Source organism: Strongylocentrotus purpuratus, unplaced genomic scaffold (assembly GCF_000002235.5).
Source record: "Strongylocentrotus purpuratus isolate Spur 01 unplaced genomic scaffold, Spur_5.0 spur5_scaffold_8, whole genome shotgun sequence".
Taxonomy (NCBI): domain Eukaryota; kingdom Metazoa; phylum Echinodermata; class Echinoidea; order Camarodonta; family Strongylocentrotidae; genus Strongylocentrotus; species Strongylocentrotus purpuratus.
The window spans coordinates 25,923,679-25,949,304 of NW_022145614.1; the positions used below are offsets into that span (position 1 = coordinate 25,923,679).

Sequence of the window (25,626 nt, forward strand, 5' to 3'; positions counted from 1 at the left end):
GGAAATTGAGAAAATAAGGGGAAAATCGGGAAAATCGGGATAAAATCGGGAAGAAAAAAATTGGAAAAAAATTCGGGGAATTTTTTTTTTAAAAATCGGGATTTTTAAAATTTAATTATTTAAATCAGAAAACCGATTTAAATCGGGTAATTATCAGGCCAGATCAAGCACAAACTGTTTACGCCCCTGCAAGGAGTTCCTGGTTGTTTTGGAAACCTAAGAGATAGACTTCTAACAAATTGATTTATTACAAATAATGTGTGCAAATATACACGGTCATGCATGCCAATTATGTACATACATATTCAACTTTTAAATGAACATATTTCCCCTTTCAAGATATTGATACATTACATGATTCACAAATAATGCAGTATGTATAGTTATATTTTATATACTTGTAGATATATTAAATTAAAGAACTGTTCAAGTGTAACGTTATAAAAAAAAAATAGGGAACACCACAGGATGAATAAGGTCTTTAATACTTGAGAACGGATGTTATGCAAAACAAAGGATAGAAGGTGATTTACTATGAAATTCAAAGAAACATTTGCCGTCGATATTGCCGGTCTTATTAAGTCAACACGTCATTATTTAGAATGAGTATTCATTAAGCTTAGGGTGTAGACACAAACCTTTTAAAGACCGTCAACACTACTGGGTCAGGAGGGATTAGACCACCCAGCCAGGTCACTGACAGGTGGCTATCTCATAAACTCAGCTCTAAACTAACATAAGAAAAAGAGGATCACGGGGGACCAATTACAGGCACCGATTGGGGAAGTTTTCTGTATAGAGGGAGCAAGTAACTACTAGTAGGACAGTGGGGCTTTAAGCTTTACGATTCTCATATGAACGCCGAAGCCTTTCCGCATTACTTCCGTGATCATTCAAGGACTTACATTGTAACGTTTAACCAGCCAATCTCAAGTTCACTAAACAAACAATATAGTCCATCATGACGCATATCATATAATGCAAGCCCTTGTCGTGTGACCAACGCTTACTGCTCAGGCAAAGTGTTAAGAACTTGAAAGTTTAGGTATTTCTTCCTTTCTATTCCCTTTATCCCACACCTCCTTCTCTCTCTCCACTCGTCTCTCTCCCTCTCGCCTTTCTCTGTCTTTTCATCACCTCTCTCCTCTACTATAACACATCTCTCTCATGATTCTATAACCACTTCTTCCTATTCACCGAATGAGTACACTAATATATTGCACCATTTAAAGTCCCTTGTTTTCTATACCGTATAATCCTTTCTATTCTCTTTCTCCACTCCTCTCTCTCCTTCCCTCTTATGTTTCCATCTCCCCTCTTCTCTCTCCTTCCCCTTCTCTCTCTCTCTCTCTCTCCTTCCTCTTCTCTCTCTCTCTCTTTCCCCTTCTCTCCCTCCTTCCCCTTCTCTGCCTGTTCATCACCTCTCTCCTCAACTACGACATCTCTCTCTTGATCTCGTGATCACGTAACCCCTTCTTTGTATCACTGAAGGAGTATACATTAATATATTGCACCATTTAAAGTCCCTTCTTATCTATAGTCTAATCCTTTCTATTCTCTTTCTCCACTCCTCTCTCTCTCTCTCCTTTCCCTCTTCTGTCTCCATCTCCCTTCCTCTCTCCCTCTTCCCTTTTTCTGTCTTTTCATCACCTCTCTCCTCTACTACATCTCTCTCTCTCTCTTGATCTCGTGATCCCGGAACACCTTCCTTCTATTCACTGAATGAGTACATTAAATTGATTTATCACACCATTTAAAGTCCCTTATTCTCAATACAGTCTATAATGCTGAAATCATTATTTATAGTATCAGGTATCATAGTTGGATATCAAATCGTAAAGAAATTGGCATGATTTAAATTTGAATAGGTTGAACAGTATAATTGTTAAATTTCAATTGACACTTTGATTAATTCAGTTTCAACTACGGTAATGTGTCATGATACAAATGGTAATTTAAAGAGATGGCAGACCTTTCTTGAATCGTATTTAAGGGAGGTGATCTATTTCATGACTTAAACCCATTCTCAAAGTTCAAATTCTTCTAAACCTCCCCTTTATAATCATCTCCACTTATTTTTTTTTTTTACACCAACTACATTCAAATAAGCTACGCTTTTCTAATGAAATTATGTATTTCCCATCTTAACATGCCCCAAATCATGAAACAAATAAATGTTACTAGCAGACATAAAACATCTTTAATTTAGGTGGTTACACAATACATTTATTTAAAAAAACAATCCTTAAATAACAGTTATAAATATTGACAAATAGAAATCCAATACAAACTCGAACAAGATAAAAGATTGAGTTAACTATGATTAAATGGGTGTAAAAGTGCAATAGTCGTAATCAAATCGTATTATGCGTTTTTTGCAAAGACATTATAACAGACAATTTCTTGATGATCATAAATGTTGAAGAATGTGACTTTTCATATCCATTTCATCAACATGTAGGTCAATCACAGTACATGCAGGGACATGTAGTAACTCATGATGAATTCACATTACATAAATACAAATATCACATAACTAGTTTCCTTGCTATAGCTTACTAGCATAATTTTGTTTATCAAAGGGAACCAAAACCTTCATACTAAGTTACTTTTATTGTAAAGTTTAAGATATTTGAATAAAATCAGTGAAAATTTGAACAAAATCAGTGAAAATTTGAACAAAATCGGACAAGGAATAAGGAAGTTAGAGCTTTTTGAAATGACTGGTCACTAGAGGGCGGTATTCAATTTGATGACATCATCTGTGGACAACTCTCCATGCCTTTTGTACATCACATTTCATGTTTTTCTTTCTTTCTTGTGATTGAGATAATCTACTCCTCTGAAAGCAAGATATAGAATGTAAAATGATATTCTACTTCACATTTTATGAAGTCGGATCAAGACCACAAATAAATACGAAGAAAACAAAAAAATTGTGAAATGTTATGTACAAAAACTTTACAACAAAAGTAACTTAGTATGAAGGTTTTGGTTCCCTTTAAATTACAACTGCTGAGTCATGCCCCCTAAAGCAGAATTTCACACAAATAGATGTATTACTATGAGAGAACTCTTAGGATCAAAAGTCCTTTGAGTTTCACGAATTGCAAATGTCAGACACTATCGTAGAAATTAGGTCATTTATTTCTAGTGATGAATCTAAAAATTGGAAGTCAATACTAACATATTATTACAATAAACACACATCCATTGCTATTGCTGAACAGTTTGTAAATTCTTTGACAATTTTTTTCAAAGACTTCAAAGTTTCTGTGTTTGTGACATTTTTTTTTCTTCAAGTGCAACTACGGTACAAATTAACATTCATTATAAGCTAAAAGCACAGCTACAGATACATATGTGCACTTGAAAAATACTAGCATTATCATTAGTTATATCAGCACCGTTACAATTTATGACACATTAAAATAAAACAAAGCATTACATGATATCTAGAAACAGTTGTTAAGGACAAAATATAAAGGAGTGGAATGAATAATAACTTGCGGGGTTGGAAGAATTTCTTAATCTATTTTAATTGAAATTGTTATTTTATTGTCAAGGATATGTGATTGAAACATGTCCATGTAGCTGAGGTCATGGAGATATTTTGCATTCAGTGTAATGTAATTTATCATTGAAACGAAGAAACAAGCAATTGTGGTATAAAAAAGTTATAAGGTTGAAAATTGTCTTGTGTCATTTAGATAATCAAATCAGTAAAAACTGTGTTTGGATCACTGATAGTGATAGGCCTAGGTTTAATTAGTTTAATTGAATTATGTGTCTAGATCTGATGGGTTAAACAAAAAGATCTTGAACTCACAATAAAACAAATGATATTGTAGCACAAAGAACTGTACAAAAGGGGGAAATTCACTTGTAATATTTCTTTTTAAAAATCAAGGTGATTTTGATCGTGCCAACCCTAATAGAAAGATAATAAGTAAAAGGAAATGGAGAAAAAATACAAGAGGCCTTCTAAATGAAAGATCCCATAACTCTCTACAATTTGTAACATCCACATATTTAAAGGTTAATGTAAAAACAGGCAAAGCAGTAAAGATTTCAAAAACATTTTTTCTTCACTCAATAAAACCTGAATATCAGCGAACAGTTATGACAAGGTCTATAACATGGGCGAGCACAAAATTTACTTTTGATTGCACATATTAGGAAGTTTTTTTATAAATGTTTAATTTCAAAATTATTGAGATAATTGTATTCATGAATTGTATTCATGAAACATTCAGTGAATTCAAAAATGAGGAAAGTACATTGTATGCAGGCATCAGAGGCTTTAATGTGTAAAAAAAAGGGCGTAATGTGCACTTTGATAATCAACTTTTAAAATAATGTGTGAAACAGAATCGTTGACATGAATGAGTTTGATTCAGGCTGATTAGATGATGGTTAAATGTGTGGTTTAAAAAGTGCTAAAACATTTAAGTTCAAGAAGCAAATTGGTCAATATCATTATTGCAGGCTGGGTCCAGTAAAGCACAACTCACACCCTCCCCACGAGAATATACTGCCCTCTTTGAGCTGGGATACCTGTCTTTCTTGATTATGTGTCTTTCTTCGCTGGCTCTAGACTATACAGCTAAACAACTTGCAAAAAGCAAACTCATCATCATTGTCAGTATGGGGTTTAGGTGAAGTCTTGGTCGATCCTTTATAAATGGTTCTCTTGAAATAGTATAGGTGGTTGTTGACAGCTAGCACCGATGCTATGGCATTCAGCTTGGAGCTTGAGAAGCGGATTGACCAACATCAATTTTTGTATGTGGGTATATAGTTAAGCAAAACTGCGTCTCAATATACTTATCTTCCTGGCACTAGCTGGCGCTAGACTATTCAGCTTAAAATTGATGACATTTGATTTGAACAAGTGAAATAGCTAACAATGTCAGCACCTCTTCTCATCTCAATTAATTGAGAAAAGAAGACTGAAGCAGTGGTTCCCGCAGGTAACTAGATGGAAGAATAGCTTGGCAAACACAATCTTGCAAGATGGAAACTGATGGCAGCTAGAAGAAAGAGGGACAGACCAACCAGGACATGGGCTGATAATATCAAGCAGGGGACAGGAATGTCATCTGAGCTGCTAACTAGAAATGCTGAAGATGGACAGTCATGGAGAACCCATGTCTCAAGGTCCATTTCATTGTTGCCCCAACAGCCTCCAAGGTATGGGACATAGATACTTTAGTCAGAATATCAGTATGCAGGTACGGTGAAGCAAATAAGTAGCTAATAACCTTCTCACTTTCATTTTCTTCCCTTCTTTGGGCCGGTTGTATATAACATTGATGATTACACGATGACAATCACCTTAAGAAAGACCATTTACTATCGTCAATGTCAACATGTGGGTCCATGTAAAACCGAGCTGAAACTCTCCTCACTACATTTTTTTCCCTTCTTTGGGCCAGTTGTATATAACATTGATGATTACACGATGACAATCACCTTAAGAAAGACCATTTACTATCGTCAATGTCAACATGGGGGTCCATGTAAAACTGAGCTGAAACTCTCCTCGCTAGATTTTCTTCCCTACGTTGAGCCGGTTGTATATAACATTGATGATTACAAGATGACAATCACCTCAAGGAAGACCATTTACTAACGTCAATGTCAACATGGGGGTCCATTTAAAACCAAGGTGAAACTCTCCTCACTAGACTTTCTTTGCTTCTTTGAGTTGATTGTTGATGATGTCGATGACCACACTCATCTCCTTCGTCCTGTCCATCTTGATGTACGTCGTCTTGCGGATGATGACCTTCTTCAGCCAATCAGGAAGGATCTCAAGCATCAGAGCAATGTGCTTCTCCAGATCATCTAGCAGAAAGAAAAGGAACAAGAAATTGATGATAATTTCATGCTTGGCTGCCAAGCAGTAATTTCACTGAGACAGTGAGCTGGAAGGAGATTTCATGTTGGTACTTATAAAGATAAAGTTGAGTTCTGGGCATGCGATTGCATTGTGAAAGAAACGGTGTAGAATCGATCAGAAAAGGTTGATCATCTAGCACATAAGTAATGGTGTGTACTGCAAGGTTCTGGAATCATCAAAATGATAACAAATTTGGACCAGTCTTGGTAAGTTACAAGCACTGTACACAGAAATATGTATAAGGGACTACACAAACACGTGGCATAAAAATCCGTCCTGATTTTTATGCTGTTACGTGCGATATTTAGAATATTAAGGCATTTGAAGAGCCATAACAATGATAGCGCTCACAAATTATTTTTCACCTTTCAACCTTCTCTTTAAAACAGCCACTTTTCATCTCGATCTGAAACATTGGTTTTCAAGCGAGTGCAAATCTGTTTATATTTTGAAATCTTTGATATGCATTTAATCCACCATACCAATAAAAGAAATTTTACCTCTTGACAGCGCAGATCGATAGCTCTCCATAAGTTTCTGAATAATACTGTCAATTGGCAAAGCTGCTTTCTTCTCTGCCAGGAAAAATCTGATTTTGCTGAAGTCAAGGATAATCATTTCATATTCAACAACAAATCTATTCTTTCAATTTGTTCAAAATAAAATAAGCAATGAAATTAACAACTCCTTGAATACCTTATTTTCATCTTCATTTTTCAATTTCTGATAAATTTCTTTTCCTATATCTAGGGGAGGATTCATGATTCTTTGATAAGTCAAGAAAATCGTTGACAAGCAACAAAAACACAGAAAACCAAACAAACAACAAAAGTCATCACATTTTGCAGGTTCTCTTTTACTCAATAAACTATATGAAATTGAAACAAGCAACAAGTAAGCATATGTAGAAAAAAGTTATTTCATTTTTTGTATTTGTTCAGTCTCATCAGCGCCTTTGATTAGGCAACTAGATATTGGCGCTTTATAAATTCTGGGATTGCATTGGATTTCATTCTCGGGGAGGGGGAACAAATAGGAGCCACATTCTGATGATATGTACATCAGGTTAGTTATGCTGGGTGGCAAGTCCCCCCCCCCCCCCCTTAACAATGTTCATTTTCAATTAACTATGAATATCGCTAAATTTAAAGAAAACATTTGTGCGTTTTGGTCATCAAAGATAACCCTTCCATATCTAAACAATGCCTACTAAAAGGTGTCGTGGTGTCATGGATATGTCATTGGACTGTGGATCACAAGGTCCCTGGTTCAAGTCCCGTCGCGGCACCAATGTCCTTTGGCAAGACATTGATCTACATTTGCCACTTTCCACCTAGGTGTTAAATGGGTACCCTTTGGATGCGAAAGTTAATGTGGTTAGATGAGCAAGTGTGCGCTTGTAAAAATGATGCCTGGCTGAAATGCTCCCCAGGGAGTGGAGAATGTGCATACATACAGAGTGTGCTTGTAAGCCTGAATCCAATGAACAGGGTAATAAAATATCTGTAAAGGGCTTTGAGAGAGAGGGCCTGTGGTCCTGAAATGCGCTATATAAAAACGAAGTATTATTATTATTATTTTTATTAAAAGGATACACTCTCAGGATCTTGCACAATACTGGAAGACGTTCCAGCATTCCTATCCTTCCTTCCTCCTCAGGGGTCCTCATCATGGTAATCACAGTGTTACGAGCCTCCTTAGCTTTGATCTGAAACGATACAGAAGAATATCATAACTAAATGGCGATAGTTTAGTCGGTAAAGCACAGGGGGCTGTTTCACAAAACTTGTCATCGGTGACAAATGAGAGTTTTTGTTATAAGCTACTGAAATCCTTGCTTCTGATTAGTTATCAGCATATTTGTTTTTTTTCATTTGTCATTGTAAAAAGGCTTTGTGAAACGGGCCCCTGGTCTGGTAATCTAGTAACCCGGGTTCGAAACCAAGTCGACGCGCTAGTGCCCTTTGGTAAAGGCATTAATCCTCATTACCAGGTCCCTCTGAGAGGACCTAAAGCCATCAGCCGTCTGGTTGCTTACCAACAAGTATTTATGCTTTTTTAGCAGTCAGGTAAAATAACCACCACAAATCAGAAAGTTTGGGGTAAGATCAATATGAATGGTTTCATCGGGAGAAGGGTCTGTGGTCATATTCTTAAATGCATGTCAGCTCCTAACTGAATGAAAAGAGAGTTAATTGCCAGAGCATATTGAAATGACTGGTAGGTGAAAGCAGAGTTGGCTGCGTATGCATGAAAGCCGTGTTCAGACATGAGGTAAACGGATACAAAATAGCCGCAGCGTTTTTTTGAACGGGTAAATGACAAGCCTTTAGTGGGGAGAGACATCGGTCCGAGCATCAACAATTTATTGGACAATTCTTTTTCACTAATATAAAAGACAGCATAGTTTTCAGAACACTGCCACAGGTCCTTATCTGCTATAGATGACTATATCATCTCTGAATAACTTGTACTTGTAATGCAACATTTAAGTTGAATGAAAATCCCTTCAGGGAGCGTTTAGGTTTGGGGAAACTTAATCATTCCCAGATTCAAAAATATTAAATTTTAGCATTTATTAGATTGAGATAGATTCAATTAAAACATTGGTTCATCTCTAACAGTATTTTTTATATTGTTCTGACAAATGTTGTTGAATTCATTTCATCAGTTTAGAAGATCTACTCTGAAAACAGATGAAAATCCTATATCTAAATGCAAGTGGAATATTATTTAACGAATTGAAAAAAGAGTGAAAGAATAAAAGAAACACACTATCTCTGCAAAATATATCATATTATTTGAGAAAGTAAAAGTACTACTTACTCTGCTGAGAAGATCCTGTGACACACCTTTGAGAGCTTGGTTGCCTTTCTTGGGTTGTGGAGTTACATCCTTCTTCTTAGCATCCTCTGCACGCTTGGCTTCCACTGCAGCTTTCAGTTCAGAATTTTTGGCAACTAGTTCCAGAGCTTTTGTGACCTGATTCACAAAGGCAAAGAAGAAAATATCCCCATATTAAACTGAAGCCCATCTGCACTGGTTTGGCATGGCGGGATGAGACCAGCGCTCAAAATACACGGGGGCGGTGGGCGATTCGCCCCCGTGAGCTACATAATCGCCCCCGTCAGGTTGCTCACGGGGGCGATTGCAAAATAAAAAATCGCCCCCGTGGAATTATAATATAAAGATTTTCTTTTCTGGTATAACTTTAACACGATATTGAGTTTCAATTTTCAAATGAAATGGAACTTAGATTAGCGTGCAAGATTTCTTGTTTTATGAGTAGGCCTATTATTACCGATTCAGCTCACAGTGCAGTGCCGCCGTCAGCAGTGGTTATAGGCCTACTGCGCCCTTAGTAGCGGTACGTGTGCACGCTGCCGCGCTATGTCTGCTGGAGCTGGAGGCGATCGCGCAAGGGCAGAAACATGGTCATGGAGAAGTTTTTCGTTGTGAAAGCGTTAACCCGCTGAAATCTGGTGATTTCAAATGACTAGCAAATAATGAACCTCGACCAGTAAATCAATATTAGGGACCTTTAGATTTGCACGATGGGAACGTGGACTGAAACGTGTGACCTCCTTTTAAGGCAGTGCCAGTGCTTAAAAGGACGTGACATGTGACTGCCAGTGCCTTAAAAGGACGTAACACGTCCACGTCCACGCAAATCTAAAAGTCCCTATTGAGAAGAAGAGGAAGACCAAGATGTCGTGGAATGATATGGTAACATGGGCAGATCTACGGGGGGGGGGGGGGGGGGGGGGGGGGTTAGGGGTTTAACCCCCTCCTCCCACCCCCGGCCCCCTTGGGCTGCCAAGTGAAAATGTGATATTAAAGCGGGGGGGGGGGGGGGGGGGTGCTGGAGAGGAGGACTACTAATCTATTTTATTTTTGGGGGGGGGGGGGGGGGGAGTGAAGCGCCGTTTTAGCATGACTTTCTTTTTAACTCTTACTTTCACCTATCTCAGATAACCCTAAGTTTTTGGTTGCTGCTTTATATGTAGTTGATAATGCATGATTAAAATAAAGAGAGAGAGAGAGAACCACCATCATTTTGCAATGGTTCAGGGTTCGTGTAATGTACATTTGAAACCATTTCTTAGCGTCTCAACCCTAACAAAATGGCAAAACTATTTTTGAGGAAAAGCATTATACTGAATTAAATAAAGAATAATAGCTTTATATTGCATGATACTAATACTGATACGGGCTAAAGACAATGTGGTATTTGTTTAGAGGTATTCCAAAATGACATTCTGATAATCAACATTTGTTCTGGTATCATAATGTATATACGCATAATACAACTGATCTTTATGATTTCTTAACGTGACATAGCTTCTTTTCCCCCTGCAAACAAAAAAGAAAACAAGGTTATTTAATAAAAGGATCATGCGACAAATAATCATTGTGATTCAAATTGATGCAAGGATTTTTTTTGAATAAGCAATGCTTTTCACCAGAATCTTCTTTGTAAAAACGACTTTTACAAATCTCAGCCATGCAAATCTGCCACTGTGTTGTAAGATCACTTTCAGATTAGGAGAAGTGTATTCTTTAATGAGTATTTTACATTGAATGGAACGTCTCAACTCAGTAAGCATGACTGAGATTTGTAAAAGTTGTTTTTACAAAGAAGATTCGGGTGAATAGCAGTGCTTATTCAAACAAATATTCGCATCAATTTGAATCACAATCATTATTTGTCGCTTAATCCCTTTTAATGACCTTGTTTTCTTTCTCGTTTGCAAGGGGAGAAGAAGATATGTCACGTTAAAGACATCATAAAGATCAGTGTTGTATGCGTATATACACAGGCCAGTAACAGCTATGTAGCTTGTAAATTTGTAAGAGGGAAAATGCTGATTGGAATGATAATGATGAAATAGCAAATAATTGAGGAGTATCATAGGTACCAATTCAATGGATATTTGTATAAAAAAGAGCCCCCGTCAGTACTAAAAGAGCCCCCGTGAGAAGGCTCACGGGGGCTCTTTTTTTTGGGGGGGGGGGGAAGAGCCCCCGTGGACAAAAAATTAATTTGAGCCCTGGATGAGACCACCCTGTAAGGTCACTCAATGGCAGGTGGTTATCTCATCAATTCAGCTCTCAATCAACATAAGAAAAAGGGCATCATGGGGGATCAAAGGGTACCGCTTAGGCATTGTTGGCTGTATAGAGGGCACAAGTAGCTATAAGTAGTGCAGTAGGGCTTTAATGAATTAGTAATATTGCATTTAATGTTCATGTGAATTTTGGTTAAGGCCCAAAAATCAAGATGTTCTGCCAAAGGGCAGCTTGGGCTATAGCCTGGGTAATAATAGGACTCTGTACGTGCCTTCAGAATCCCCTGGGCTGGATACGTGGGCAATATAAATTTAGCTATAACTATTATTGGTAATATTTCTTCATATTTCTTGGATTTTAGTTGATGAATAGCAAGGTACTAACATAAATAGTAATCCAGATTTTTAGGATTCTGTAAGTTTTGATTTTCATTTTTGGTAGGTTTCTTCTTGTTGTGGGCACTTTGGTCCGCTCTGGGTAAATTGCAGTATATAAATAATAATAATAATAATTATTATTAAGCTGCTGTGAAGCTTTTTCCCTTTCTTCATAAAGAATATTAAACAAATGAGAGATTCAAAGAACATATTATGAGCTTAACCCCCCAAATAAATTTCCTCATGCGAACATATTGGTACAAGGAAATGTGTGCATTTGATTTCTACGAACCTCTGTAAAATGCCAGAGCGGTATGCTTCCTGGAATATAACTGTGCAAAAGTATTACAAAACATTTATACATCCCCTTACCACTCATGTGGGTTGTACGACACATGCTCCTGCAACAATTACTATGTAAGAATTTTAAACATAGCTTCAACACTGGACCCAACACTTTACCTAACCCTTACCCAATACTTATGACAAAATACCTGCCAGATCATGCTCCTGTGGAATTGCAATAAAGCGCTTTTGCAAAGACGGAAGCAAAGACGGGAGAATTATGGCGATACAGCTCTTCTGCCGTGCTTAGTGAACGAACGCTATCATGGCTGCGTACGGTTGTGAAAATCAAAAAGACAGAGAAAATTCTGGTTCGCCCATGCGCAAATTTTTTTTTTGCTCGCGTTACCGTCGACTTTGCCTTTAATCGTGTTTGCGAAAGCGCCCTAACATTAGATAAACCATATCATATACTGGCCCTGGATTTGATCAACCAAAATAGGTTTTGAACCTTGACCCGATGACCCGATCCTTACCTTGGGGTTAACCATCATCTGCCTGGCCTTGTCCAGAACATCCCTGGCCGTGTTAAAGGTCGAGACCTTTGGGGGCGCTGGCAGGTCAGAAGCCGGGACCTCTGGAATCTTCTCCAATGGGAACTTGGGATGCCAGCGGTGTAGCTTCTCGTCTGGAATCGATGTGATGGGTGGATTCAGGCTAGCAAGATACTCCTGGAAATTTTACAGCAAAAATAGTTTAAAAATGCTGAATCTAATATTTAGCATTAGAAATTATCACGTTGCTTACCAAGTTTATCTTTGAAAGGCTGAACACAAACGATCTTTGAAATTTTCCTTAGCTTAAAAATTATAACAAACTTAGTGTTAGGTCTTTATGTGTTCTATACGAGTCAATAAAGTAGCCAAGTTAGACGTGATGTTCAGGTTTACTGTGTATTTATTTACTCCATGTTTGTCGGGTTGTCTGCGGAGTGATACGTGCATGCATACGTTTACAATTGGTGCGTAATGTGTTACATGTGAATACGCATGATGAAATATAGTTCTGATCATAAGATATAACATCCCCCTTTCTAATAAAAATAAGCCTTTCTAGGTTTATCTTTAAAATGAATTCCTGTAAGATGAAATGGTTCAATGAGTTCAAAAGTTCAGAGTTTGCTGTGTCCTGTTAGACTTTGGTAATGTAGACTTTGCGAATAGTCCTAAAATCAGCTCCTGACTAACTCAACTATAATAACTTTGTGATAACACTTATCAAAAATGTAAAAGAATGAAACAGCCTATTTTAACATTATTGGATTGACAGAGCGAGGGTGACAATCCTATAGCAGATACCGTGGGATTATTCTGCCCACATTATAGTAATCTGCTTCCTAACATGAAAACTCACTAAAAACACTATTTCTATAAACACTATTGGATTGCCAGAGCGAGGGTGACAATCCTATAGCAGATACCATGGGATTATTCTGCCCATGACTTGGTAATCTGCTTCCTAACATAACTAGCCTATCTGCATCCATCCTCTGTGCTTGATATTTCTTTTCCAAAACTAGCGGTAACGCGTTGGTGGCAAGATGTTGCTTCTCCACCTAGTTGACTGTGTTGTGGTCTGCGGTGCCTGTGGTGTTGCTGTAGCGCTTGGTTGTTGGGATGAATTCTGTCCAGAGGTTGTCCCTTGTTGTGGTGTCATCTGGTTGGTGGTGCGTGTATTGTTAGCGTTGTCATCTATTTCAGGTGCTGTTGTTGTACTTGCTGCGGGAGTTGCAGATGATGTTGTTGGTGTTGCTAGTGGTGTTGTAGGTGTTGCTACTGGAGTTGTAGGTGTTGGGCGGATGTGGACCCGGTTTCGTCTCAGCTGCCTGCCAGTCTCCGTCTCGATGATGTAGGACCTTGGAGTTTCGGCTTTGCTGATGATCTTTGCTGGGATCCATAATTTGGATATTGGGTCTTGAACATGCACATTTTGTCCATCAAGAAGCTCAGGTAAGTTTTGTGCATGTTTGTTGTAGTGCCTCTGTCCTTCTGCTTGGGCTGCTTCTAGCTTGGCTCTTGTCTCCTCTTGGTCAATAGGACCTTGAATCCTTGTTGGCAGAGTGGTTTTGTACTTCCTGCCATTCAGCATCTCTGCTGGGGATTTCATATCAGCCTTCAGTGGTGTTGCTCGCAAGGACAGAAGTGCCAGATGTGGATCTTCTTTCATTTCTCTACACTTGATCAGTGTTTTCTTTGCTGTCTGCACTTGTCTTTCCACAAACCCATGGCCTTTGGGATAGTATGGTGAGGAAGTCGTAATCGTGAACCCATACTCAGTGGCTAGCTTCTTGAATTCCTGAGAAGTGAATTGGGTTCCGTTGTCACAGATAATCTGTTCTGGTATCCCTTGTTCTGCAAATAATCCTCGAGCCACGGAAGTTATTGTTGTGGCTTTCAAGTCCTTCACCTTTCTCACGAATGGGAATTTGGAGTAGTAGCAGACCAATATCAAATACCATTCTTGGTTTTCTGTGAACAGATCTACTCCTATGGTCTGCCATGGCCTGCTTGGGATGTGACTAGGTATCATCTCCTCCTTCTGTTGAGAGTTTCTGTACTTTTGGCAGGTGTGGCATGCAGTTACCGTTTTTTCTATGTCCTTGTACATGCCTATCCAGTACACTGCTGATTTTGCTCTGAGTTTGCATTTCTCCATACCTAGGTGTCCCTGGTGGATCTTAGTAAGGATCTCTTGTTGCATGGTTCGGGGTATGATTATTCGAGATCCTGCCATCAGTACTCCATTCTCCACTGATACGTCATCGCGGATGGCCCAGTATTCTCGAATGAGGGGTTGTACTTGGTGTCTCTTCTCTGGCCACCCCTGCGTGACTGTCTGGGCGAGTAGCTGGAGCTCCTCGTCTCTGCTGGTTTTGTCTCTGATTTCGTCCAGCTTGTTGTTTGTCACACTCACAATGTGATGGATCTTAACACTCAGTCCATCCATCTCATGTTTGTCATGTGGTGACAGTCTGGATAGAGCATCCGCCAGTAGTAGGTCCTTTCCTGGCTTGTAGGTGATGCTGTAGTCATAGCTCTGTAGTCTCAATAGTAACCTCTGCAGCCTGGCTGGTGCTTTAGTGAGGTTCTTTCTGTCTATCTGCTCAAGAGGGCGATGGTCAGATTCAATGATGAAACTTCGGCCATAAAGGTATGTATGGAATTTTTCACAGCCGTATACTACAGCTAAGAGCTCTCTTTCGATGTTTGCATACCTTGTTTCTGCTGATGTGAGAGCTTTCGATGCAAAGGCTACAGGTCTGCCCTCTTGCATCAATGCTGCACCAACTCCTTTCATAGAGGCATCAACCTGCAACACTACTGGTTTGTGTCTGTTGTAGTACTGCAAAGTTGTCTCTTTGCTGATGAGTTGCTTGATTGCATTCAAGTCCTTGGTGTGTGAAGCACACCAAGCATATTCAGCGTCCTCTTTCATCAGTTCTCTGAGATTGGCAGTGTGATCGGCAAGCTTGGGTATGAAGATACCCATGTATTGGATGAGGCCCAGGAAGCTTCTCAGCTCTTTCTTGTCTTTGGGAGCTTCAATGTGGTTGATCGCTTCCACTTTTGCAGGATCTGGCTTCACTCCGTTTGCAGAGTAGATCAACCCAAAGAACTTGCACTCATCCTCTTTGATCACACATTTATCTACGTTGAGCTTGATGCCTGCTCTCCTGGTCTTCTCCATAGCCTCGTGAAGATTGTAGTCATGTGTGGTTTCATCCTTTCCATAGATCTGTATGTCATCAGCTATCCCCACTGCTCCTTTGCAGCCTTGATATGTCTCGTCTATCTGTCTCTGAAAGACGTCTTGACTGACCCTCAACCCAAATGGAAGACGGTTGAATCGGAATCTCCCAAAGGGTGTATTGAAAGTGGTGAGCATAGACGACTCTTCAGTGATCTTTATGTTCCAATACCCGTTGCTCGCATCCAATTTACTGAAGACTTTGGACCCAGCCAATGAAGGTGTAATTTCTTCAAGGGTCGGAGTAGGGTAGTGATCACGTTTAAGCGCCTTATTCAGGTCTTTTGGGTCTAGACATATGCGAAGCTTGCCATTTGGTTTTTCCTTCACGACGATCGAGTTTACCCAGTCAGTTGGTTGTGTGACTTTAGTGATGATGCCTTTGGCTTCCATCTCCTCAAGTTGCGTCTTCAGTCTTTCCCTCAACTCCAGGGGAACACGGCGAGGCGGGTGGACCACCGGTTGCACATTCGGATCAACTGTTATGTGGTATTGGTAGTCAAAGCAACCGACTGTGTCATCAAAGCATTCTGGGTACATATTGATCAACTCGGCTTTGCTTCTGATAGGAGGCCTGTCCTTTATTGGCATGTCTTTGTCGATTCTGGGTGATGATGTCACGACTGCAAGGTTCAGCGTTACAATTTTGAGCTTTCGACAGCTGCTTAGTCCGAGGATTGCAGGTCCTTCTGCTTTGACCACATAGAAGGTACAGTTAACCTCTTTTTCATTGTGTTTCCCTGCAATTGTTGCTTTGCCCAGTTGTGGAACAACGTGCTCTCCATATGCAGTCAGAATTACCTTACTGGGAGTGAGGATTCCGTCTTTGATTTTGTCAGCTTGTGCCATGTGCTCTGGAAACATCCTGCTATAGAGGCTGATAGGCAAAAGGTTACTCTGGGCTCCGGTGTCAACTTTTACCCTCAGATCGATGAATGTTCGTTTCTTGCCCACTTTCTTTTGAATTTGGATTGTACTGTATGCCTCATCATCCTCGTCGCTGTTCTTACTCTCCATCTCATGGACTTTGATCATGCCCACTGACAAGAATTCATCCTCTGATGTGTCATCTTCCTCTTGTTGAGCATGTATTTCTTTACGTTTGAATTTGTTAGCTTTCTTTCTATCACTCTTCTGGAATTGGGTCTTTCTGTCTGGTTTGCCTGACCTGCATTTCTTTTCCCAGTGATGAAGCCTTCCACACGCTCTGCATTCCTTCCCGAATGCTGGACATTTCTGTCGGTCGTCAAAGCTATGAACCAGTCCACAATTTCTGCAAGTTTGTTGGCTCTTTTGCCATGGCTGCTTTGAGACAACATCTATCTTGCTGGAGGCCTGGGGCGAGAGTGTGGCCATCTGTTTTTTCGTCGCTTCGTGTGCTCTAGCGGTGTCTGTTGCATCTTTCAACTTGAGAGCATCCTTGCCTATGAGCATCTTTTGGACTTCTGGATGCACACATCCCCATATGAATTGGTCTACAAGCCTCTCTTCCTCATCTTTGAATTTGCATTTACTTGCAACATTCTTCAGCCTGGCTAGGAAATTGTCAACTGTTTCTTGTGGCTCTTGCCTGAGGCTCTGAAATTCATATCTACGGATCCTGTGATTTGATTTAGGCTCTAGATGTGTTTCGAATTTTTCTAGGACTTTTATTGGATCATTGCAGTCGGGCTCTGGCATGTCCCAACTATTGTACAGGTCTAATCCCCTTTCTCCAGACCATAACAGGATATAACTGACCTGTTCCTCAGTTGTTGAACCTTTCAGGAAGCTCTTGAATGCTAGTTGACTTTTCTGTTTGAATTTCTTGAATGCTTCCACCACATCGTCGGCGTCCCAGTTCATCGCAGGATGAAGATTCATTGCGGCTGCAGCACTGGCGGCCGCCATCTTCGATTTTTCGCCGGAGTCCGAAGACGCTGACGATCGATGCTAGAAATGTCAATTTTCGAGCATATTTAGTTCCTGAATCACAACAAAGGCACTGTTTTCTGGTTATGGTTTACCGCTGCCACCATGTTAGGTCTTTATGTGTTCTATACGAGTCAATAAAGTAGCCAAGTTAGACGTGATGTTCAGGTTTACTGTGTATTTATTTACTCCATGTTTGTCGGGTTGTCTGCGGAGTGATACGTGCATGCATACGTTTACAATTGGTGCGTAATGTGTTACATGTGAATACGCATGATGAAATATAGTTCTGATCATAAGATATAACACTTAGACTCATCAAAATATAATCAAAGGAGTAAATTAACTAATTGTGGGCTTGGTGAACAGGTTTTACTCCTCAAATGGCAAAACTGATGTTGTTTATCCTATTATTGTTTCATCCTAAAAATCACATTGCTTGAATAATAATAATAATATTGGATTCTTATATAGCGCACGTATCGACCTTGAATGAATGAATGAATGAATAAATGGTATAGAATACAACAGCAAATAGGCCTATAAGCCTACACTGGCTGAACGTGACATCATCTAAAGAATAGGTGTGGCTACATTCAGTAACGAAATGTCAATTAATTAACTTTAGCTGTTACACAACACCTCACACACCTATGATAATTTAGCCTCTTGAACCCCATAGGGTTCAACCAGTTTAGTTTAGTTATTAAAGGTAAAAGACCAGTTCTGGGCATGCGATTGCATTGTGAACGAAACGGTGTGGAATCGATCAGAAAGGGTTGATCATCTAGCATATAAGTATTGGTGTGTACCGCAAGGTTCTGGAATCATCCAAATTATAAGAAATTTGGTCCAGCCTTGGTAAAGTTACAAGCACTGCAAACAGAAAGATGTATATGGGACTACGCGACACATGCACGGTTTAAAAAAAAAAAAATCTCAATTAGTAGGCGATTTCCCGGCAGAATTTGTATCCTCACGTATTAGTCAAAAAATATTCTTTCACATGATTGGTAATAAGAGCTTCCATTTCATTTTTTGAGAGGAGGCATATCCAAAACTGGTCTATACCTTTAACAATTGTATACTTATGTTGTATTTATCACAGACACTGACCATACATGTATACTAACCGTGTGATGTGATTTGACGATGTCCACTAGACCATTATGGAAGAGTGTTCTCCTGGCGATAAGCATGGAAGGTGTGAACTTATCAAACATCCTGCTACTCCCGGCTTGGTTTTTCTTGTCACCCTGCATCAAATCTTTCATCATAGAACCTTTAGCTCCATCTGTTTTGATTAAAGGTAATACAAAGTTTAGGTATGAGGTAGTGAATTTGGTTTAAATGAACATATTGGAAGCAGATGCGATCCTACAATATTCGATGATCGTTGTCATGGTTGAAATCGAGTCTAAAGTGATGATATTGTAAATAATAAACTCTTTATGTTGTATAGCACGTTTTTTTTTACTACAATCGACTGATTTGCTATTCCCGTTTGGAAATTATATATCAGAACTGCATATTCTGAGTTTTTCATGGTCGCAGCTACCATGGAATGGCCTTAGGAGCTATTTGAAATATTTGAAATTTACCTGGAGCACCAGCAAATTTTGATTATTCAATTTTCTCAAAAGCAAGTGTTTTAGGGGCTAAATTTTCTAGTGCTTATAATCCATCCACAGGGGCATTCAAATATATATATATATATATATATTTTTTTTTTTTAAAGAATTACTATCCATCCAATTTTCAAAATTTCCAAAACTTTGCATAACCTTTAAGAAGTGGTTGCAAGATAAATTCCTATAAGTAACAAGAGCAACTTAAAGGTAATACAAAGTTTTGGTATGGGGTCATAAATTTGGTTCAAATGAATATATTGGAAGCATATGCGATCCTACAATATTCAGTGATCGTTGTCGCGGTTAAAAATCAAGTCTAAAGGTATGAAATTGTAAATAATAAACTCTTTATGTATTATAGCTCCCTCTCAAGGTCAAGATATTAATTAAGCTATAAAATAATGTTTGACTAAAATCAACCGATTAGCTATTCCCGTTTGGAAATTATATATCACAGCTACAGTATTCTGAGATTTTCATGGTCGCAGCTACTATTTTACGGCCGTAATCGCAAATTTGAAATTTATCAAAATTTACCGGGAGCACCGCTAAATTTTTATAATCAATTTTTCTCAAAAGCAGAAGTGTTTTAGTTGCTAAAATTTCTGGTGCTTACATCTACAGGGGCATCCAAATATATCAAAATGGTAAAGATTCACTATCCACCCAATTTTCAAAATTTCCCCAAACTTTGTATTACTGTACCTTTAAATCCAGAATATATTAAGTTCCTACTTTAATTATCATGAGATCAGGATACTTAATGGTCAATTGGTCATCTCATTTTACTTTTTTCATTATTTCATTTCATGTTTCAAATGTTTGAAATGTGGCAATGTGCATCTAGCTTGACAGAGAGGATAGGAGAGTGAAATTTACCTACAGTTACAACAAACAAAAAATTTAAACAATGATGGTACTTGCACTTGGAGTATGAATTCTTTTAATACACCTTTATCATATTACTGCACATTTAACACATACAATCTAAATGCACAGGGTATTCTTTTATCCTGTACCCCTAGAAGTGTTTGGAGTCCCAACAATTTAATTGCGAAATTTCACTTAAATTGTATCATAATGTGCAGTGGATGTCATTTGAGACACATTTCTGCAGGGATTTTCAAAACAAATGTGCTTGAAGCCAAATATTGATGAAAGAATACCAAATTTAGGTTTTTTGGTTCAACAGAAAACCCAATTATGTATTCTTTCATCAATATTCGTCTTCAAACAATTTTTTTTTTTTTTGGGGGGGGGGGGGGTGGGGGAATCTTTGCAGAAGTGTTGTCTTAAATTACATCCTCTTTCACATTATGGTACAATTTAAGTGAAATTTTTGCCTTCAAATGTTTGGCGAATTTGGGGATCCCAACACTTTGGAGGGGCTGTATCTCTGCAATACATTACTTTGATTATCTACCCAAGTGTTGGATAATTTTAATTTTTTTTTTTTCATGTGCCTGCAATGCTATCATATTATCATCAAGATACATGCTACATCACTGTAAAAAACCAAGATGAGCAAAAATATTTTGAGGTACAAAATAATAAAAATAATAATAATCTATTCTTGAATAGCGCATATTACACATTTTGATATAACGTTCATACAGGCTTCCAAAGAGCTTTGGAAATTGTTATCCTAGCTTTAGCTCTGGCAGTCGTTATTAGCGCATCATGCATTTCAAGGAATAAACCTACTAGGTACCCAATTACTTCACCTGGGTGGAGTGTGGCAAATGTAGATTAACGTCTTGCCACGTATTGGGGCAGGGATTCTAACCCTGTGCCTTGTAGTACACAGTCCGGAGACTTATCCACTGGACCACAACACCTCATATAACCTACCTTCGTCTTTGGGTTCTCCAGTTGGGATGCCTGCAAGGTCGGCTTCCAGAATGAGCTGATGAGTGCTGCTCTCTTCATCCTTCTTCTGTTGTGATTCCTTCTTAGTCCAGTGCATATCATACGCTGATGGGTAAACAGTCTTGATCTGCTTCAGGTGGCTTAAATCAAAGTTCCTGAAAAGAGTAAATCATTTAGAAGCACATTAAAACTTGTACAGTCAAACCTGCTTTAGTGACCACCTGTCTACAAAGTCCACATTTTTTGTTTCCCTTGAAAATAGATTCTCATTAAAGCATGTACTAAAAGAACCTGTCTTCAAAGACCACCTGTCTACAAAGACCACTTTTTGGACATGGGCATTGCCATTTTCTTGATACATGTACTATGCTAACCAAGTAAATGTATTTACATTTATAGATGCTTCATTCCCAGGTGTGCGTGGAGTTCACTTATTTACTTCACCTGCTATTATCCTTTGTACTACAATTGTTAGAACAAAAATTGCATGAATAAGTTGGTGCTCTTCTGGAGTGAAGGTTCTGCATGAATTGAATAGATTATGTCAACTGCTATATTTCAGTTTCCTTTCTTATAATGAGTTACAATTGTACCCCTCATATATATATTTTTCACCAAATATATTTTTTTACCTCCTCAGATATGATTTTCCCTCGGTGAAAAGTTAAACTTTTGTTAATGAATTACAAGTTATTTGCAACTAAAGCTTTGTGCATGATGCATGTACAAGTTTGCCTGGTACTTCACATTATCAAGAAAATTACTGCGCTCACGTTATGCTAAAAGGATAACATCATGCCAAGTATATTTTCATTTATATATCTGATGTACACTTTTGGAAGGAATATTGTACATCAAAAGGTAGGAATACATCTCTTTTTTCAGCATACCTACCCTTGTTATTTGGGGTGAGGTTTCCTTTAGCCCATACCTTTGTGATGGGTATAATCTCAAGCTTAGTTATTCTTTACCAGTTAAAGCACTGTGGAGATTGTCTAGGGGATAGGGGGCATTAGGAATGTAAAACTCACTTCCGGCTCATCGCCTGGACACCACCCTTGAGCTTGGAGAAAGTGCAGTTCTCCGACCGGTTGTGCAACATGCTGACAACGGTGTCCGAGCAACGGAAGACATCTTCTAATGATCTGTACCTGAAGGGAAGAGCAAGACTTGAAGGACCAGCCTGGATCAGATGACGATACCTTTCAAACGCAGGGACCACAGTCGGAGCACTCTCTTTCCTACAAAAATAAATAAGAATTAATTAATGAAAGTAAAAAACTAAAAAAAATCTTTTTGAGAGCTACTCTAAACACAAAATGAAATGACTCCTTCCATAACCTATCGAGACTAACGTGTGCTTCTCTACATCATACATGTATCTCCCTCTTATCAAGTGATTAGAAATATTTTTTAACAGCAATTTTTAAAGATAAAAACAAGTATCAGGGTCAAAAAAGAAAAATCGAATTTTGTTCAAATTTATCAAATTGTAGCTATGTATCCCATTTTAAGGTATTTGATGTACAATTTTTACATGCATGATATTTTTTTCTTTTCATTACCTTTATTTACACATGGAGAAAAAAAGAAGAAATAAAAAAAAGTTAAAATGATGAAATGTGGAACAGGATATGTGAAAGTCTCCACATATACATGTACATACACAATCAGTGCATTTATCTTAGTCACCTTGAAGCAGCACTTACACAAGAAGAAGAAGAATGGAAACATGCAGAAGTCTGCAGCCAAATTTCTTACATATTGATTTTTCTTTTACCCGGTAATTTATTAGAAGGGAATTTAGGTTTATTGTGGTTCAAGGATAAAGTCACAAGTGTGCGGAAGATCAACCTACTCTGCAATCTTGGGTACTGGTTTTGAGACTGTCTTCTTTGTAGCTTGCAGCCTCTTGATCTCTGCTGCTGTGTCCTTGACAAGGGCAAGACGAGCCTGAAGGTCAGCCAGCTTTCCACATCCAAGCAATGTCTCTTTCATCTGGTTGGGGTCAATATCCTCCTGAAAATGTATTAAATCACATGTATATTCAGTTTTAAAATTGATATTTACTTTTCAGTTCAACCTGGTTTATACGATAACTAGCTGGAAAAGAATAAAACCCATTACATGTTTTTCTTAATTCAATAGATTTTAAATACATCGTACTGCATAGGTCTCAGTCATACTTAGCCAGGCAGTAGAGATTTAAGAGTTGAACTAAGACCATTAAGTTCAATATTAAATAGTGTTGCTACACTACAACTTACAAGAACAAACAGAGGAAGCTTGATGAGAACCACACAAGAAAATTACAAAAAGGAAAGGACACAAAGGAAGTATGATGAGGTAAAATACTGTTCACTATATTTTTTCAGTCAGTGTACACAAAAAAAGTTAGGGAGGTCTAGATCTAGTATAGGCCTAGTCTAGATGATGATAGATCTAGACTCTAGATTTGGAAAGATCTAGACTCAGACTGAGTCGGACTACAGTATGGCATCAGACTAAATTGGGCAGACTCACAGTGCAGACGATCTCCGACCTGAGCGGAGGAAGGATACAAGAGAGGTGAAATGGAAAGAGGGAAAGACAGAATAATCAAAATGCAAATAGGAGAGTTTTTTTGAAAACTTCCCATTTGCACTTTGATATGAATCAACTCACAAATTTCTTTGAGCCTGCGGATTTACTTGAGTCTATCGTTGATGACGTTGGTTCAAGACGCCTCCTAATTGATGCAGCATTTGTCCTTTTCTTGCTTGATCTGCCAGTGCCAGGTGTCCTTGGAATTTCAGTCTTCTCAGAATCCTGCTGAAGATTAATTTTAGTTCTTTTTCTTCGAGGTGGGTCACCTTTTTCTGGATCAGAAACCTGCCTTTTGAGAGGTGTTTTCTCCAAAACTCTTTCTTTTTTCGTTTCTGTGGGAAGACTGGAGGAAGAAGATTCTGGGAGTGGGACAACATTTTTGCTTCTCTTCTTATCTTGAACTGTCGTTCCGGTGAAAGTGCGTGTCAATATACTACTAACTAAAGCAGAATTTGCTTCTGATTTGGACTCGTTGAATGCTCGAAGTTGGTTGGAAAGATCAACTTCACCGCCTCGGCTGACGAGACTGGTACCAAGCGCTGCGGTTTTCACCGGGAGAGTTTCGGGGAGGACAGCCGTCTTTCTTGAGCATTTTGCCGGCGTGATCTCGTTGTCGCCAAGTTTCTGAATCCTTGCACTTCTTTTAGTTGGTTGAAGTGAAGAACTGTGCTTCCGTCTAGTGTAGTAATCTGTCACTTTAGCCTGCGCCATGATTCAGTCTAAATTGTGATTTTGATTCCTAAGAAATAGTATTTTATTATCACACCAGCAGCAGCCGTCGTCTACTTTTGTTTTGGTTAAACGCGGGGAATTAGTCACGTGACTCTTTGCACTCGTAGCTTAGTCTACTTTTCAGTATCCTCTTCTATGAATAAGGTGTTGCATTTTCCTAATAGTTAACATCTGACAACAATTATCATCAAATAATGAAACGATCAATACAAAAAGTATCCAATTAATATCTTCATGCATCACATTAAGTTTTAATAAATTTATTTTCATATTTCATTTAGCAGAATTGTACCATTAAAATTGACCTGCTGATTTCGTAGACTAATAATATATGCAGTTAAATGGCTATGCATATTCATCATTTCATAAAGGTGCTGAATACACCAAAATTCTTTTAGAGGACCTAAAATGATGATTGGGTCCACGGTATTATCAAAATTATTCTTTAGTCGGGTATCCATAACGCTCTTGGACATCTCATGTCCCTGTTTTTTGGTATTTGTCATAGAATGCTCCCCCTCGATCAACCCCCCCCCCCCCCCCCACAGAGAATCCGCCTAATAATACAGGGGAAATCATAACAAATATTATGGCTCATGTCCTTTTAGAAATCCCAAACGGAGGTGGGAGGATCGAGGAGGAGCGTCCTTCAAATTAGGGATGCACAAATAAAAAAAAATGGCACTTTCTGAAGGAAAAAAAGGGGCGCCTACATAGAGTAACCTAGCTCATAGCAAACAATTTTAGATAGTATAGGCATTATTATATAGGGGTTGGGGGAAGTTCCATATAGGAAATGCTCTTAGTCACTTTAAATTATTTGCATAAGATGAGGAGGCTATATGAGAAATCGATATTGTTTCGTGAGAGATATGAGGGGAAATAAAAACATCTGTCTCTTTTTAACATATATGACTAACAACATTTGGTTTTTCCACACAAAAAAGGCTAGGTATTAATTGTACAACATATTTATTTTCTTCAGAGATTTGCAGAACGGGGAAATATATATATATATATAATATATAGACCCTATATAATAATGCAAGCCTAGCTTCATGAGTTTGAAAACTCAATCATTGTTTGAACCTTTGTATTCTTAGACGAAGGTATAGGCAATTGATTACAAAAGAAAAATGGGCACTTATTAGAATTAGAGGAAATAGCATTTTTTAGAAAAGGAAAAAGGGGAACGTGTAGAAGGCACTTATCAGAGGTGAAAATGTGCACTTTATTATAATTGCAAAGGAAAATCGAAAACACTTAAGATTTTGAATAAAATCTTTTGAAGACCACTGAATCAGTACCTTCTTTAGGTTATGTCTGTAAATGTCGGTAGGTGTTTGATCAAGTCCCTTTGGGCTTTTATCACAAGATGGCCTATCCCCCCCCCCCCCCCCCCCCTTTCACTGAAAAGCGCAATATACATATTCATTGTTTCGGGTGACGTCAA

At 38.5% G+C, this 25,626-nt stretch overlaps 1 protein-coding gene across 1 annotated transcript; it reads right to left on the minus strand.

Moving 5' to 3' along the window:
• Positions 1-4,239: 4,239 nt before the first annotated feature.
• LOC575779 (DNA replication factor Cdt1) lies at positions 4,240-24,271 on the minus strand. The gene is made up of 10 exons (XM_030975101.1): positions 23,520-24,271; positions 22,714-22,874; positions 21,887-22,096; positions 20,838-21,010; positions 18,489-18,649; positions 12,174-12,368; positions 8,732-8,887; positions 7,501-7,613; positions 6,406-6,494; positions 4,240-5,850 (listed from the first exon to the last, which is right to left on the minus strand). Exons 1-10 carry the CDS (start codon positions 24,150-24,152, stop codon positions 5,687-5,689), a joined length of 2,055 nt encoding a protein of 684 aa, XP_030830961.1. The 5' UTR covers positions 24,153-24,271; the 3' UTR covers positions 4,240-5,686.
• Positions 24,272-25,626: the final 1,355 nt, after the last annotated feature.